Source organism: Mercurialis annua, linkage group LG4 (assembly GCF_937616625.2).
Source record: "Mercurialis annua linkage group LG4, ddMerAnnu1.2, whole genome shotgun sequence".
NCBI lineage: Eukaryota > Viridiplantae > Streptophyta > Magnoliopsida > Malpighiales > Euphorbiaceae > Mercurialis > Mercurialis annua.
Window position 1 is genome coordinate 41,681,021 of NC_065573.1, and position 17,961 is coordinate 41,698,981.

The 17,961-nt window shown below is 32.9% G+C and overlaps 1 protein-coding gene and 1 long non-coding RNA gene across 2 annotated transcripts; one reads left to right on the forward strand and one right to left on the reverse strand.

Moving 5' to 3' along the window:
- Positions 1 to 299: 299 nt before the first annotated feature.
- LOC126677424 (probable receptor-like protein kinase At4g10390) lies at positions 300 to 12,081 on the forward strand. The gene is made up of 6 exons (XM_050372029.2): positions 300 to 813; positions 926 to 1,539; positions 2,664 to 2,970; positions 3,053 to 3,117; positions 3,812 to 3,899; positions 11,873 to 12,081. The coding sequence occupies exons 1-6, from the start codon at positions 459 to 461 to the stop codon at positions 11,980 to 11,982; spliced, it is 1,539 nt and encodes a 512-aa protein (XP_050227986.1). The 5' UTR covers positions 300 to 458; the 3' UTR covers positions 11,983 to 12,081.
- LOC126677425 (uncharacterized) lies at positions 11,011 to 11,879 on the reverse strand. The gene is made up of 2 exons (XR_007640512.1): positions 11,799 to 11,879; positions 11,011 to 11,328 (listed from the first exon to the last, which is right to left on the reverse strand). It is a non-coding gene; the product is annotated as an uncharacterized LOC126677425 (long non-coding RNA).
- Positions 12,082 to 17,961: the final 5,880 nt, after the last annotated feature.

Here is a 17,961-nt window from a genome sequence, read left to right on the forward strand (position 1 = left end):
TGTACTGGTTTTGCCAAATTTAGGATAAAATAATCCGGTTTTTTCAATTTGAACGTTTTTAATACTTTGTACCAAGTTGAGGGTGTAAATTGATTCTTTGTTCAAAATAATTTAGTGTCTGAAATGGAAAAAATTGGAAGTTTCAGTGATTTTCATAATCAATTTTACCTAAAAATTTAGATTTTTGAGAGACCGTAGGAAAGATACAGAAAAATAGTGGTACGCTCAATGGTCTGCTGGTAAGGTTGGATGTTGGCCCATTGTTTCTATTTATATTGTATACACTATACTCTACTCACCTTCTCGGTAGCTTCTCTGAAGCTGAAGCCCATACCCACTAATATACATCCCCCTTCCTCTAGCTGCCCCTGCTGCAATCCACCGAATTATGCTCCTTTAAATATGCATCTGACTTCGTCCCGCTACACCATCCTCAATTTGCTGCTTAATCACTCTTCATGGCCTGCTTCTTTAGACTCAGGCGGCACAGATCCACTGGCCGAGATACTGGTCATGATCGCGTGAATTATACCGACCAAGAAGAGAATTATGGTGCAGGTGCAAAGAATTATAATTGGGATGGCGTGAAGAGGCTAACCAAGAATTTCTCAAGGGTGATTGGATCGGGAGGGTTTAGCACAGTCTTTTTGGCTCAGTTTCAGTTTCCCAGTTTTACAGCTTTTGGAGCAGTCAAAGTCCACGGAGACAGCGACCATCTAAATCGGTTCTTTAAGCAGGAATTAGACATCCTACGCCAACTTCAACATCCCAACATTGTGAAGCTTCTAGGCTACTGCGACGATGAACTAGAAGGTACACGTATACCACTGGTTCTTGCTGGTCTTTGTTTGTTCAATTACTATTGTGTGTGATTTTCAACCAATAATCAATGAATTAACCATGATATAATTTTGGATTTTTTTAGAGAGAAACGCCCTTGTGTTGGAATTCGTTGGGAACGGAACTTTGCAGGATAAGCTCCATGGAGGTGCAGATCATCATCAAAAGCAAATTGTAATCTCTTGGGAAAGGCGGATGGCCATAGCCTACCAGCTTGCCCAAGCTCTGGAATATTTACATGAAAAATGCACCCTCCAAATAGTACACGGAGACATCAAAGCTTCCAATATCTTACTGGACGAGCAACTTAACTGCAAGCTCTGTGATTTTGGGTCTGCAAAGATGGGATTCTCCTCCATGGTGATGCCTAATTGCAAGCAAGTGATGATGGGATCACCTGGTTACACTGATCCCCACTACTTGAGGACAGGAATCGTATCGAAGAAGAACGATATTTACAGCTACGGAGTCATCATTCTGGAGCTGGTGACGGGGATGGAGGCTTTCTGCTTAGATAGGGGCCAGTTAAGTTGCCGTGAGATGGAAGAAATAGTAGTGGATCCCAGATTGGGATGTGACTTGGAGATCAAGGAAGTGAGGGCCATGCTTTCACTCTCAGCTCTCTGTCTTGGTCACTCGCCAGTTCTCAGACCTTCAGCTACGCAAATCTTGCAGCACATGAGGGACAATGTACCTTCTGTTTGTTCCCTCTTCTCCACCAACAAGGAATTATTACAACATTTTAATGGCAACTAGAACTTGCATATATGAAATGCCATTCAATTTTTATTTTATTTTATAGATATGTAAAGTGAAAGTACACTTTGTTTGATTCATTCATTCAAGTGGTGATGATTTTTCACAAATACCTGTATGTAATATGTATACTTTGTTTGATTGATGATATAGACAAGAGGGATATACTAAACAACGGCTTTAGAGAAATTGTCATATTTCATGACTGTTGGTAAATGTGGAAGTTTTAATTGAATTTTAGAAATAGGAAAGTCGGCTTGTGTGAACCGAGTTCGACACGTATGATTATAAACTATCCACTTGACATGTGTCACGTGTCAATGTTATAACCAATCAATAAATATTGCATTAATTATGGTTAATATATAAGTAATAAATATGATACTCCCTCCGTCCCATTCTAATTGAACACTATTTCCTTTTTTGGTGTCCCATTCTAATTGACACTTTCTATTCATAGAGTACTTTTTACTCTACTTTTCTCTTTATACCCTCTTCAATTAATGCATTTAGAAAGCATATTTTTAAAAGTTGTGATGCATTTAATGTAATGTAAGGATATAAAAGTAATGTTACTAAAATTTCTTAAATAATGTGCAATTAAATTTTCTCAATTAGAATGGGATAGAGGGAGTATTTTTAGTTGTCGTTTTAGGCAAATATTTTTGTCCATCAATAATTGTCATTTTAGGATTTCTATGTGACTTTTACACTAGTATTCCAAATTTGACCTTCTTATTAAATCACTTCATTAAATAGTAGTTCAATTTTCAAAACTAAATCATCCAATAGTGGGTTAATAACTCTATTTTCAAAACTAAATTTTTCAATAGTGGAGTTTATAAATAGGGTTATAGTAGTCTTTATGTTTATAATTTAAGACAAAAGAAGCACTTTCTTAATCTTAGCAATTTAACCTAAAGCGACAACTAAAAATGGACGGAGGGAGTAATTGATTATAACATTTATTATTGCCACGTGTCACACGATAAGCGATGATATTTTGGTGAAGCTGAGCGTTTAAAACGAAATGACCTAAAAAAGTAAATTGGGCTTAATTTGTTTAGATTGGTGGGCTCGCGACTCCAGTCTGGACTCTCACAGTGGCGGTGGCGACTTGTGAAAGAGCGACAATGGGGTGTTTGGTTCTAGCTCCGGCACTGAAATTGACGCCACGGCAGCAGAATGGAATTGGAGGAGACAGAAGGAAATCCCTAAGTTGTTACAGAACTTCTTTTTTCCCTCCGTCAAGGGGAAAATCCAATGAAACGCTTCGTTTATTCTCCTGCAAATGTCAGCTGGAAATGTTCGATCTCGCCCCTGCAACCTCTGCCACCTATGGAGCCCTGCTTCTCGCTGGCGGTATCTTTGCCTGTAAAAACTCATTTCCTATCTAAATATATCTCTATGTTATCCAAAGTCCAACTGCTAATTCTGTTATCTTTTCTACCTGTAGATAGTAAATCAAAGAGCAAGGGTTCATTGTTTGGAGGATTGACAGGAGCTACACTTATGGCTACGGTAAAATTCCTTCTTTTTTGTCAATAACTTCTGTTTTTGAGTGCCAATATGAGGCTCTGAGCTGTATGATTAGAAAATGAGTTTCTCGGGCAGCATATAGTTAGGTTCATCTCTTCTGCTTGGATTGCAAAATGCAAAGCCATTCTGGCGATACCACAAGTATATGTGGACATTCGCTAGAATAAAGATAATAAATACTACAACACACTTCTTCTTAATTAGCTAATGGCATAGAAGAAAATATATTGGGAGAGAGAGCGAAGTTCCCATCTTTCATTTCTCGGGTAAACCTCTGAAGAATCAACAAATATAATACTGTGGCTACAACAGCTGGTGGAATCGGAGTATGTATTTTGTTTTAAGATTAGAGACAAAAAGTTGCAAGGATAATTCTTGTATGGAAGCTGGAGAGTTTGTAGCTGCCTATCAGCTAATTTAACAAACACAAAATGCAAAAGGAATTTCAAACTAATTAATGAGCTAGGGTGATTTATTATGTTATGCTCACAGTACATCTGCCATTGATAGACTTTAAGAATGTCTTCCTGTGGTAACACGTGTTTCTTCTTGCTGGTGTACGGTTTATAGATACAGCAGAGGCGTAGGCAATATTAGATTAGAGTTTTCTAAAATTTTGGTCCTTTTTAAAATGGTTTTGTGATGTATTGGTAAATAAGCTATTCCATGTGTGTAGGCTTACTTTTTTATGCAAGGACAAGAAACAAAAGTTATTGGTGATGCCATTGGTTTTGGATCTGCTCTCCTCTTCACTTCAGTATTTGGTATGTCTTTCTCATTCTATGCGTCATCTATATTGCTTTTACATTCACCTATCCTTAGATATGAATTGCAGTGTGAATTAGACTGCCTTAAGTTAGACCCCTTTTACATACGCCCTCCACCTAACCAAAGAATTAAATTCTGCTGATGGCTTTATTTTCGGTCATAGTTGCGTTTAGAAGCGGCAGATTGCAGATGCAATGCGGATGTTCAGTCATTGTGCTGCAAATTTGCTTCCCTTTTTTTTCTATGAACAGATTTTATTGTTAATTTAATCATTAGTTTTACGGAATTCCATAATAAAATTGCTCCAATCATTTTGTAACTCACTATCAATTGAATAAGTGCAAAGCAATTAATCGACCATAAAAGGGAAACTTCATCAATGACCATCGAAATGATTGTTAAAGACTTCAAAAACTAGAAGAACCGGAAATGAGTAGTAAATTGATTTCCAATTTTGCAAAGAAAGAAGGTAACTGAGTGGAGTATAGTAAATTTCAAAGCTTGTATTTAGGGTTGATGAGTACAATTAGGATATGTAGAATATTCAAGTCTTCATGAGCATAAACAGGAAAAAAGAGCACACTGACTAATGCTTAGAAAATTAATGCAATAAACACAAGTTTTCCTAGATAAACTAATCATTCAGTATGTGAATTGCTCGTAAGATTCTCCCGTCCAGCTGTCTAATTTCTTAATATGACATTTGACAAAATTAAATAGACAAATTTACCACATGGATTGATAAACTTGCGTGTCTTTCGAATCCTTTGGTCAGACTAATACTTTCATATCCATGCTTTAAAAGCCTAACTGTTTATTTCCCTACTCTTGACAAATTAGATTGTCGCTCTCGTCTCTTAACTCTACCATTTTACTCGGTCAAATGATCAGATTATCAAAAATAAAAACTAATTTCTCTTTTGTTTCTCTAATAATGATGTTAATATTTGACAATAGGACAATTAGCTTATTAATTGGTGTCCGATTGTTGATAGAATCAAGAACTATATACTTTAAGGGTTGAAAATTATTTGATTGTTCTTGAATGTTAACTTTTATACTTTTGCTTTTGATTCTTATTGACGAATATGATGTTCTTGAAAAATAAGGTTTTTTAAGTATTAATTTTACTTCAAATTTATTAGTTTTTGTTATTATTTACTGAAATATTTAAATAATAAAAGCTGACACAAATTTTAATTTTTTTCAAGTAATTATAATGGAAATTTGAATTATTCCATTATAATTGTCATTGAAGTTTCTTTACTTTTTGAATTTTGAAAATTTAATATATTTTAATTTCTAAATATTTCTTATGATTCTTATGTCAACTTTAATAGATTTTGAATAATTAATTTGTTTTGAAAATTTATTTGATAAGAAAATAAGTTTAAGAGTCTATCAGAATTAGTGACAGCTCATGCCAGCTCATCTCACACGTTTTCTATGTTCTGTTTGTAACAGATTGTATGCTGAGTCAGCATAGTTAGTTAGGCTGTTTTAGTTGCTTTGCTTTGTTCATTAGCTTAGTATAAATAGTGATTAGCCTAGCTCATAGTTTGTAATCTGAGTTTTTTGATTCATTAATAAAGATTTCAATTCTCTCTTATTCTTCTAATTCTAATATGGTATCAGAGGTTTCTCTCTAATTTTCTCGAGAAACAAACACATTGTTTCTTTCTTCTTCTTCTTCTCTTCTTATTCATCTGTAAAACAAATTACAGATTCTTCTTTCTCAGTTCTTTGCGATCAGTTTGCTGTATTTTTCTTCTTGATCGCATCATTTTCTTCAAAAACGGTTATTTCTTCATTTATCTCTTTTTCTTAGTATCCAAACAGCTTTTACAGCTCAATTTTTCTTTTCAAAATGAATCAACTCAGACCTGAAGAATCACATTCCAGTCCTTACTTCTTGCATCCTAATGAGAATCCTTCATTGATGCTAGTTTCAACTCCTTTCAATGGACAGAACTATTATGCCTGGTCAAGAGCTATGCGCATGGCCTTGATTTCTAAAAACAAGATGAAGTTCGTGGATGGATCAATTCTTGTTCCTCCTGTTGATGATCCAATTTATCCAGCTTGGGAGAGGTGCAACACAATGGTGCTCTCCTGGCTTGTTAAATCGCTTGCTCCAACTATCTCTCAAAGTGTAATCTCTTTTGATTCAGCTTTTGAGATTTGGAATGATCTTAAGGATCGTTTCTCCCAAGGCGATTATGTAAGAATTTCTGATCTTCAACAAGAATTATATTCTTTAAGGCAAGGTACACTCTCTGTAACCGAGTTCTTTACTCATCTCAAAATACTATGGGATGAGTTTGTGAGTCTGAGACCTTTGCCTATCTGTTCTTGTGCCACAAAGTGCTCTTGTGATGGATTTTCTAAAATGAAGGCTTACTATGATAATGATTACACTCTTCGTTTTATAAGAGGACTCAATGAGACTTATTCAAATATAAAGTCACAAATGATCATGATGGATCCTCTTCCTAAAATAAATAGAGTGTTTGGTTTGGTTCTTCAACAAGAGAGACAATATGGAGTTTCTCTCTTACCAACACCAACTGAACCTTCAGTTTTTTACAGTAATGCTAGACCTGGTTCATACAGATCACCTTTCAATGCTTCTAGAGGTCCAATTACCTTTAACAATCAGAGGAAATTCTTTCCAAACAAGTTCAATGTGAATAACAACTTGCCAGAATGTGTTTTTTGTGGTATTTCTGGACACTCAGTTGATAGATGCTTCAGGAAGCATGGATTTCCTCCAGGTCATCCAGGTTTTAAACCTCCAGGAAAACCAGTTGTCAGTTCTGCAAATATGACAGAGGGGCAGTTTTGCAATGAATCATATCAGTCTAATGCAGACTTTCAAAATTCTGAGACTGATCATTATGATATACCATCCTCTGATGATAATATGATGCACAATCAAGCTGCTATGATGAATATGTCTTTCACACCAGATCAGTACATGAAAATCTTGGCACTTATCCAGCCATCCACATCTCAAACTTCAACTTCAAATGCTCATGCCAGCACTAATGTCAATGCTTTACAAGCTCAGTTTGATAATGGCAACACAGCAACCACTTCAGGTATTACAGTCTGTACTTCATATGTTGCCAATGTTCTTAAAAGTGAATCTTTATGGTTCCTTGATTCTGGTGCCACAGACCACATAATATGTTCACCTAGCTATTATGAGTCATATACTGCTATGTCTAAATCATCTGTCAAACTTCCTAATGGTGTTCATCTGCCCATAACTCATGTAGGAATTGTTAAGTTGACAGCAGATCTTGTTCTGTCTAATGTTCTCTGTGTCCCTTCCTTTTCTTTCAACCTTATCTCAACCAGTAAACTAACAAAAGCTTTGTCCTGTACCTTTCTTTTTCATCCTACCCATTGTATTATCCAGGATATCAAGTCTTTGAAGATGATTGGAATAGCCGAGGAAACAAATGGACTTTACCAACTTCACACTTCCCAAACTCCTTCACAAACTTCTTTAGCTGCTGCGGTCACAGTTCCTTCTAAGCAAGATCTTTGGCATCTTAGATTGGGCCATCCATCAGTGTCTAGAATCAAAGTCTTAAATTCCTTAGATTCTAACATTCAATCTGTTTGTAAAGATCTTTGTGGAGTATGTTCCATAGCTAAACAGAAGAAGTTGTCATTTCCTCTAAGTGTTTCAGTTTCTAAATCTGTTTTTGATCTTGTTCATATGGATATTTGGGGTCCATTTTCTACTCCCTCAATGTATGGACATCAGTATTTTCTGACAGTTGTGGATGATTGCAGTAGACATACTTGGGTTTTTATGATGAAAAACAAGTCTGAAACAAGACAGTTTATTGAGCAGTTTTACACTTATGTTGACACACAGTTCTCAATAAAAATAAAGTCTATTAGAACAGATAATGGAGTTGAGTTTAGCATGAAGTCATTCTTTGCTTCTAAAGGAATTCATCATCAGACTTCATGCATTTACACACCAGAACAAAACAGTATAGTTGAACGCAAACATCAACACATACTGAATGTTGCTAGAGCTATGAGATTTCAAGCTCATTTACCTATCAAGTTTTGGTCAGATTGCATTCTTCATGCTGTCTATCTCATAAACAGACTTCCAACTCCAGTTCTCCATGATAAGACTCCTTTTGAATGTTTATTTCAAAAACCTCCTGTCTTTACTCACTTAAGAGTGTTTGGCTGTCTGTGCTATGTGTCTACTCTGATTCATACCAGAAACAAGTTTGACCCTCGTGCTCAACCATGCCTTTTCTTAGGTTTTTCTTCTGGAACCAAAGGTTACAGATTTTACAATCTAAAAACTCATGAGATTTCTGTTTCTAGAAATGTAGTTTTTCATGAACTCACATTTCCATTCTCTTCTACTGCCTCTCCAAATACTTTTCCCACTCCTGTTTTCAATGGTCAAACTCAATATGATCTACCTCATTCTCATACTCAAATTGAACCAACACCACCTGTCATTCCCTCTTCTGATTCTATTCCACAAACTTCACAGAGAAAAAGTACCAGAATTCTACATTCCCTTCTAAATACAGGGATTTTGTATGTTCTTCTAAACTCACTACACCTCACACCATCTCTTCTGTTCTTTCTTATCAACATCTTTCTCCCACATACAAATCTTTTGTCTGTAACATTGTGTCCTTAAAAGAACCCAAAACCTACAAAGAAGCTCTTAAACATGCTGAGTGGCAGTCAGCTATGCAAGTTGAAATAGAGGCTCTAGAAAATAATAAGACTTGGCAGGTTGTGTCTTTACCTTCTGGTAAACAACCTATTGGTTGTAAATGGATATACAAGTTAAAATACAAACCTGATGGCACTGTGGATAGGCATAAAGCCAGACTGGTGGCTAAAGGATATACTCAGAAGTCTGGAATTGATTATTTGTCTACCTTCTCTCCTGTTGTGAAGATGACCACAGTAAGGGCTCTGTTAGCTGTTGCATCAGTTAAAAGGTGGCATTTACATCAACTTGATGTTAATAATGCTTTCCTTAATGGAGAACTACAAGAGGAAGTTTATATGAAACTCCCAGAAGGATTTCAAAGCTCAATTCCAGATGCAGTATGCAAATTGGACAAGTCATTATATGGCTTGAAACAGGCTAGTCGCCAGTGGAATATCAAGCTCACTACTGCTCTCATACATAGAGGATTTGTTCCATCCACAGCTGACACCTCTCTTTTCACTCTCACTAAAGGAGCAGACTCAATAACATTGCTAGTTTATGTTGATGATATCATACTAGCTAGCAGTTCATTATCTCTTATACAGGATACCAAGGATTATCTAAACACTACTTTTCAGATCAAAGACTTAGGTCCTTTGAGATATTTTCTTGGTTTAGAGATTGCAAGATCTTCCACTGGGATTTCATTATGTCAACACAAGTATGCTCTTGATATTCTTAAGGATGCAGATTTTATTGGTTGCAAGCCTGTGTCTTCTCCCATGTTGCCCCATACTAAGCTGTCAAAAAATGAAGGTACAATTCTCCCTGATATAACCATGTACAGAAGACTTGTGGGTAGACTCATCTATCTAACCACAACTCGACCTGACATCAGTTACTCAGTCCAGCAACTATCTCAGTTTCTGGATGCTCCTACAGACCTTCATTTAGCTGCTGCACATAGAATCTTGAGGTATATAAAAGCTGCTCCAGGCCAAGGGTTGTTTTTTGCTTCTCAGAATACACTCAAATTGCAGGCCTTTAGTGATTCTGATTGGGCTTCTTGCCCTGATTCTCGCAAGTCCATCACTGGTTTCTGCACATTCCTTGGTTCTGCATTGATCTCATGGAAGTCTAAAAAGCAGCAAACAGTTTCAAGATCTTCTTCTGAGGCTGAATACAGGGCTTTAGCTGCAGTCACCTGTGAGTCACAGTGGCTTTTATACTTGCTCAAGGATCTTGGCATCTCTGATTCAACTCCAGTCAATGTGTTTTGTGATAATCAGTCAGCAATTCAAATTGCTGAAAATCCTGTTTTTCATGAGAGAACAAAACACATTGAGTTGGATTGTCACATTGTCAGACAGCAATTACTAGTTGGAATTATTCATCTTCTTCCAGTTAGAACTCATGATCAACTTGCTGATTTCTTGACAAAACCTTTACCTGCCCCAGCTTTGTCTTTGTTACTGTCCAAGCTTGGCATAATTAATATTTATGCTCCAGCTTGAGGGGGGCTATCAGAATTAGTGACAGCTCATGCCAGCTCATCTCACACGTTTTCTATGTTCTGTTTGTAACAGATTGTATGCTGAGTCAGCATAGTTAGTTAGGCTGTTTTAGTTGCTTTGCTTTGTTCATTAGCTTAGTATAAATAGTGATTAGCCTAGCTCATAGTTTGTAATCTGAGTTTTTTGATTCATTAATAAAGATTTCAATTCTCTCTTATTCTTCTAATTCTAATAGAGTCAATTTGGATATAATATTGGTAATTTTGTTTCTTTGACCGGGTCAACTTATAAAGTTTAGGGCCATAACTCATAAGGGATAAATAATATAATTAGTCCAGAGTAAAAGGGTAAACAATTACAATTATTAGAATCTGAAGTATGAATTATTAGTTGGCTAAACCCATCATAAAGCCGTATATTATTAGTGATTCTTTAACTATTTAGTTTGTATCCTTATTGTCCTTTTGCGGATGAAACTCCAAAGAAAAACATCGTCGTTTTAATTGTATAACGACGTCGTTTTAATTGTATAACGACGTCGTTTTATGTTTAAAAGGACCACATGTGTATAAAATAAATAGTTAAAGGATCACTTAAATGTAAAAGATTTGTCAAGGACCGAGTGAAATAAATCGACATATGAGGCTTCTGAACAATTTCAGTTTTGAAAATTTATTTGGTTGTTGGACATGTTTGATAAGAAAATTAGTTTAGGAGTGTGATTTGTAATTCAAAATAAATCATTTTTTAATATATCAGCTTGACAGATCAAACGTAGATGAAAAAAATACTAAAAGTTAGAATTTTACTTGTACAAGAGGGAAGATGAGGGGAAATATGGTTATAAATTAAAGATTAGCGACTCTAGTGAGAAAGTGAAGAATGTTAAATTTTTTTTTTTATCAAAGATAAAATTTATTGATGAAGAGTAAATTACAATTGGAAAGTCATATAACAAAGCTAATATATGATCTTTTAATTTTGATCTAAAATACTAACAAACAATCCAAGACACAAGCATAATATAAATCGAAATTAGGCAAATCTAAACATCGATTCCGCATCAAGGACCGAACGAGAATTTAGGAGCGAAGTTCCGTTGGAGCGGGTCTTCGATTTGTTCTTCCGATTTGACCGGCAATCCGCTTGATCTGTTGAAGCTTATTATTTCCGATCCTCATCTCCATTTAATTTCTAAAAAGTTAGAACAATACCCATCTAAATTTTTTTAGATCTACAAGAAATTGATTATGAAGATTGAACAATCACTATAGATTCTTGAGAAATCTAAGAAAACACACCACAAAATCATAAAAACATAAATTTTTAAGCCCAAAAACACTAAAAATCATACCGAAAAAACTATCAAATGGATAAATTTATTGAAATAAAATCTAAGCTTATATAAAAAAAACTAAATTTTGGGGTGATTTCCGATTGAAATCGGAAAATCACCTCCTTCCACCCTTCAAAATAATAACTTAGAGAGAAAATTGTTTAAAGAGAAGGGAGAGGAAATTTTGAGAGAGAGAGAGAGTTTAAATACAATTCTTTTAAAATCCAATTCCTTTTTATGTTGCATTAAGTCACAACATAGTGGTATTTCAATTCACATCAGTTAGTAAGTAGCCCTTAATTTATCATGAAAAGCCAAAATGTGGTACCTAATGGTGATGGCTGCTTAGAAGAGTGGTTGCTTTTGTTTTTTTCTCATTTGCTAATCTTGCTCAATTATTAGGTATCCGATTGGCGGCTAGTCGAAAGCTGATTCCATCAGGCCTTTTATTAGGTCTATCTATCTGTGCGTCGGCTGTGTTTTGGACTTCTTATTTTCAAGATAGGGTGTGACTGTCGATCTGATTTAGTGGCTGTATTATTTGATAAATAATACAATCGGATTGACGTAGCTCTTATTTATTTATGTTATCTGATGAAATTTGTACCTTAGCAAGCAGCAGTTGTGCTGTGATTTACATTCTCATTGTTAATGTCTTGTTGATGTCGTTTCAGAGATGAGTATCAGAAAGTATAAAACTAAATGAGAAATCAAACAATTTAGAAAGAAGTGAGCTTGCTGATTAGTGGTGTACATTGATCCAAAGTTGATAAGTTATGGAATTTCTGTCCAAATCTACAAATTTAATTTTTACTAGTCTTTTGTACCAAGTTAGAGGGTTAAAATGAATTTTTATCGGTTCTTTTAGACATATGTTGAAAGTACATTGTGTTCCTTCTTATTTCCTCTTCCAAGCTATGCCTTGTAGGGGACTCTTACTTTATAAATATCCAAAAACTAATAAAAGAATGGGTTTTTTTTTACCCAATATAACCAACCTTTTCCAACTTCTAATATTTGTACAGATCTAATTCCAATCTTCAAATTATGGTACATGGGTTAAATATTTACTTCTATACGTGTCCCATATATACATCTTCTGTTAAACAAATTCTAAAAATTTCAATTATTATTTTTCTCATCATCAATTTCTCTCACCTCTCAGTTTTCCTCTCTCATATCATTGTTGTCGTTCTCTTATTTCCCTGCTCGGCTGTCCTTTGCTCCTACATTCTGTTGTCCTTCGTTCCTCCGCTCTGTTGCCTCTGCTCCGTTGTCCTCGGGCGGCGGTGTTGAGAGGCCAATGCGCTACTGTTATGGAGTTTTCTTTTCGTCCATCTCTCAAAAATTACAGATCTCTTCTTCCTTCTTCGATCTGCACGGCATCCGCCGGTGGATTAGCGACATCAAGCTGCTGGTGGCGTTTGGGTTGACAGTGTGACGATATTCCGACAGATAGTGTTGCGACTGACGACATCATCATTCTTCTTCTTTTTTAGATTTACAATTTTCTTTTTTTTGTTTGATGTTTTTATATAACAGTAATTTTTCATCATTAAACATGTATAAAGATTATCTTATAAGAATATAATAATACTTTTCATGTTACATAAAATAAATTTGTGGTTTTATGGAATTTTTTTTGGCAAAGGTTTTATGGAATTATTTCTGTTATTTTTGCATTTTTACTGTGTATTTCTGTGTTTTTATTATGTAGCACGATTTGTTGATGATAATTGATTGCTGAATTATTGTAATGTTATTAGTATTGTTAATTTTATGTTGATTTGTGTTGATAATCAGTTGGTATTTTTTTGATTTTAACATTGACAAATAAAATAATATTGTTTGTAAAATAAACTAAAAAAATAAAAATTAAATTGAAACTAGATAATTATATGTTAGCATTTGAGAAGACAAATAATGATGTTGAATTATTATAATGTTACAGTGTTGATATTGTGTTGATTTTTGGTTCATATTTTATTGATTTTATCATTGTGAAGAAGACAATAGTGATGTTGAATTGTTGTAATGTTACAATGTTGATCTTGTTTTGATATTGTGTTGATATTTAGTTGATTTTAGCGATAACGAAAAAGACCACATTATATGTGAAATAAAATAAAAAAAATTAAAATTAAATTGAAACAATGTTGAAAAAAAATAAAAATTAGTGTAAAAAAATTGAAAAATCTAATTTAGTTAGTTTATTACATGTTGATTTAATTTGGTCGATTATCGAATTACTATAATGTTAAAATGTTGATTTTGTGTTGATTTCAATTGATATTTTGTTGATTTTAATATTGGCAAAAAAACGATATTATCTTCACCAATATTAAAATCAACAAAATATCAACCGAAAATCAACACAATATCGACATAAAATCAATAAAATATCAACCTAAGGTTAACAATTTAATATATTATTATCCAGTCATAATTTCATATTATTCTTTTAGTTGATATTATGTACAATATTATCTTTTTTTATCAATGCTAAATTGCTAATACTTTCGCCCATATTTAATATGAAAATTGTAATTCCTATATTATAGAAAATTTTATTATACATAAATATTATATTTGTTTACCGTGACTAATTTCATAATTATTGCAGCAATAGAAGAATAATTACATATTACAAGAACTAAAAATGAAAATAATAATCTAAAAATTTAATATATTTTACCATTAAATAATTGAAAACATAAAAATTCATTGATATTAAAAGTTATATCTAGCACCAAAATTACCCACTGAAAATTAATCTTTTAATAGTTATTTCCTAAACAAAAATTAAGCAACAAAAAAGCAATATTAACTTGATTAGTCGTCTTCAAAAAATGAATAATGATCTTTCGCTAAATCGTATTTTATCTTGCAAATCAAGTGACCCTTCGGATCGCTAGCACATATGCTGGAGGTTGCTCATTTGTATCACGAGAATCCATGGGAGTACAGAGGCAAAGGAACAAAGAAATTTTTATTTCTTTGGCTCATGCAATTGAACAAATGATACAGTTTCAAACCTCCGAAGAGGACATGAATGTAGCCATGTGGTGGGCCTACCATTTATATTGGGCTTAATACATAATTTGACCTCTGAACTTGTACCCTTTTACCCATCTAACCCTTAAACTTAACGTCTCACTTATTGAACCTATGAACTTGTTAAATAGTCCGATTTGACCCATGAACTTGATAAATATGCAAATATTGAACCCTTCGTGTCCACCTGTCACTTGAAACGTTCTAGAAGAAATTGTGTACGGAGGGGTTCAATGTTTACGTATTTATCAAGTTTGGGGGTCAAATCGGGTTATTTAACAAGTTCAGGGGTTCGATAGGTGAGACGTTAAGTTTCGAAGTTAAATGGGTAAAAGGGTACAAGTTCAGGAGTCAAACTATGTATTAAGCCATTCATATTGATTGTTGCTTGATGAACAAAGATACAGTGTGCATCTCATGCAAAGTTTAAACTTACATCCTGAGCATAAGAAGAAACAAAAGTAAAAAACTTAATACTAATAGATAAGAAAAGCAAAGAGCATAAAAATACTGCAACATCAAAAACTTAAACAGAAAGTTGTCTTTCATCTCCAACACAACATAAGTCTCGTAGCTTATAAATCATAATTTAGTTTTTCTAGTAGATTATGCAAAATGTACCAGGAGATCGTCGATTGTAAGATTTTTTTTTTATACCAAAATTGACAGTTTTTTGAAATGACAAATTAATGCATATAGTTCAATTACAAGAAATCACCTGAGAGACTAATCCATACATAAATTGGATAAAGCAAAAACCAAAATATTATGAAAATTCAGATTAGGGATCCCTTATAATGCCGTAACACACAAATTTGATAAAATTAGAACCAAATTATAGATAGTCAAATTAACCAAAAATTAATAGACAACGCAGATAACATTTAATTTAATGCACAACAGATAAGAATCCATCACCAACATTAAAAATCTGGAATGACGAACAACATGTTATGTATTTATTATTCATTTTCTTGTTAACCAATATCTTTATAATACCATAGTATTTAGAAAATGATTAAACAAAGGAATTGAGATTAGCTTGAACTCAATAATTTAGTAATTGAACTTTTAAGATTAAATTGAAACAGAAAAGGGAATTTTAGGTATTTACTCCAAAAATAAAAATATTTACACTTTTTACCTCAATATGGAAAAGTTAGAGAAAATACCTCATGTTTTTCTCAGATTTATGTATTTACTTTGGGTATTAAAATATTTATGATTTTACTCTGTTATCATCTGGTTATCATAAATACTTCTGTAATTTATTTTTTTCGTAGATTATCATACAATTATCATAACCTTATCATACTTCATTATCATCTAGTTATCATACGGCATTGTTATGATAACGACATGATAATGTAGTAATACTCACATGATAATCAGACACTCTTTTATCATAACATTATCATAAATATTATCATAACATTATCTTCTAGGTACCATAAATATTATCATCTCGGTATCATATGATAATGTTATGATAACGACATGATAATATTATGATAATAATATGATAATCAAAATTATTTTCTGCTGAATTTTTTTCCTACAATGTTATGATAACTACATGATAATACAGTGATACTCATATGATAATCAGACGCTTTAAAAAAATATTTTTCTCTACAGTGTTTTTATAATGATATGATAATTCAGCGATACTCTTATGATAATCAGATACTGTTTTTTTTTTTTGCAGAAAATCATTTTTTTTTTGCAGAAAATTGTTTATTCTCATCATAACATCATTTTATGCAGATTTTTAGATCTAAAGGTGAAAAAAATTCAAGAGTAATTTATTTAAATATGAAAGTTAAAATAAATCGTATTTATCACCACGAATTAAGAAAAAATAGCTAATATCAAACATGAAAGAACGGCGGAGCGACGACGAAATGATGGCCGAGCGATGAAGGAACGACGAAGAAAAAAAATAAAAATGGAGAAGAAATAAAGAAATAAAAAAGAAGAAGAAGAAAAAGAAAAAATAGCGAAGAGAAATAACACAGAGAAGAAGAAGAAGAAGAGAGAGAGAGATAGAAGTGTCAGGTGGTTTAATAAAATCTGATTAGAGTAAAAGAAATATAATTTGAATAAATAATAATAAGAAGTAGGTATAATTATAATATAAACATGTCTTAGAGTAAAAAAATAATTATATTAGAAGAGTGAGGTATTTTCTCTATCTTTTTCTTCTTAAGGTAGGAAATCATATTATTTTAAAAAATAGAGTATTATTTTTATTTTTCTCAATAGAAAAAGAAAGCTTACAAAGAAGATAGAGAAGTAGAAATAGAGAGAGACACCAATTGTTTAAGAAAATCATGGAGAAGAAAAAAGAAATCGCCGTTCTGCCTTCTCAACTTCCGTTGCCGTTTTTCTGCATCATCCTTGAGCCGTTGGCACAATTATGCCTTCTTTGCTACCGGTACTGTTTCCCCTCACCATCCGTTTCTATAATCTTAAAGAAGAGAGAAGAAACCACTGAAGATGAGAGAAAATAGGTGTAGCCGTAAAAAAGAAAATAAAAATTAGGTCTAAAAAAAACATGTGGTGAGCGTGTAAAACCCCTAAAAGAATAGCTATTCTATTCTAATTATTAGTCATTTGTACAACTCTTAGGGGCCGTTTGGTTTAAGGTTGGAAATCGAAATCGGAATGGGAATGAGAATGAGAAGGAATGGGAATGATTGTTTTTATTTTTTATTTGGTTCAAAATTAGTGTGGGTATGGGAATGGGTAAAATTTAATTAAAAAAATTATTTATTATTTATTAAAAATATTTTTTATATAAATTTTTTAAAAAAAAATTTAAAAAAATTTAAAAAAGTTTTAATTTTTTTTAATTTTTTTAAGAAATTAAAAAATTATTTTAAAAAAATTAATAATTTTTTATTATTATTTCAAGTATATTTTTTAAAATAAATATTTAAAAGTAAATTTTTTAATAATTATATATTGATTATTTATTATTAAATTATTTTGTTAAATTTTGATTCTCATTCCTAAAAGTCTATTCCCATGGGGTAGGGGGAATGAGTGATTCTCATTAAAGGGGTAATCACATTCCCATTCTCTAATATATTTTAACAAAACAAACACAAATAATGAGAATCATTTCCATTTCCATTCCCTCTCTTTTTTTGTGAACCAAACGGCCCCTTAGTTATTATTATTTATTGGTTTTGGAGGGTTTCAAAGGTTTTGGAGGGTTTCAAACCTTCCAAAACTCCTCAATTATCAACCTACTAATTTATTGGATTGAGAATTTATACTCAAAATTATATTTAAACTAGTTGTAAACCCGTACATTTGCGCGGAATATATATTATTTTATAGGGCTAATGTTAGAAAAAATCACGAACTTTACACATTTTCTCATTTTAATCACGCAGTTTAAATTTTCTCATTTTCATGCACGAACTACC

Coding starts and splice junctions, on each gene's coding strand:
- LOC126677424 (XM_050372029.2), top strand. CDS start 459: ATGGCCTGCTTCTTTAGACTCAGGCGGCACAGATCCACTGGCCGAGAT. Junction 814..925: donor CTGCGACGATGAACTAGAAG/GTACACGTATAC, acceptor GGATTTTTTTAG/AGAGAAACGCCCTTGTGTTG. Junction 3,118..3,811: donor GAGCTACACTTATGGCTACG/GTAAAATTCCTT, acceptor CCATGTGTGTAG/GCTTACTTTTTTATGCAAGG.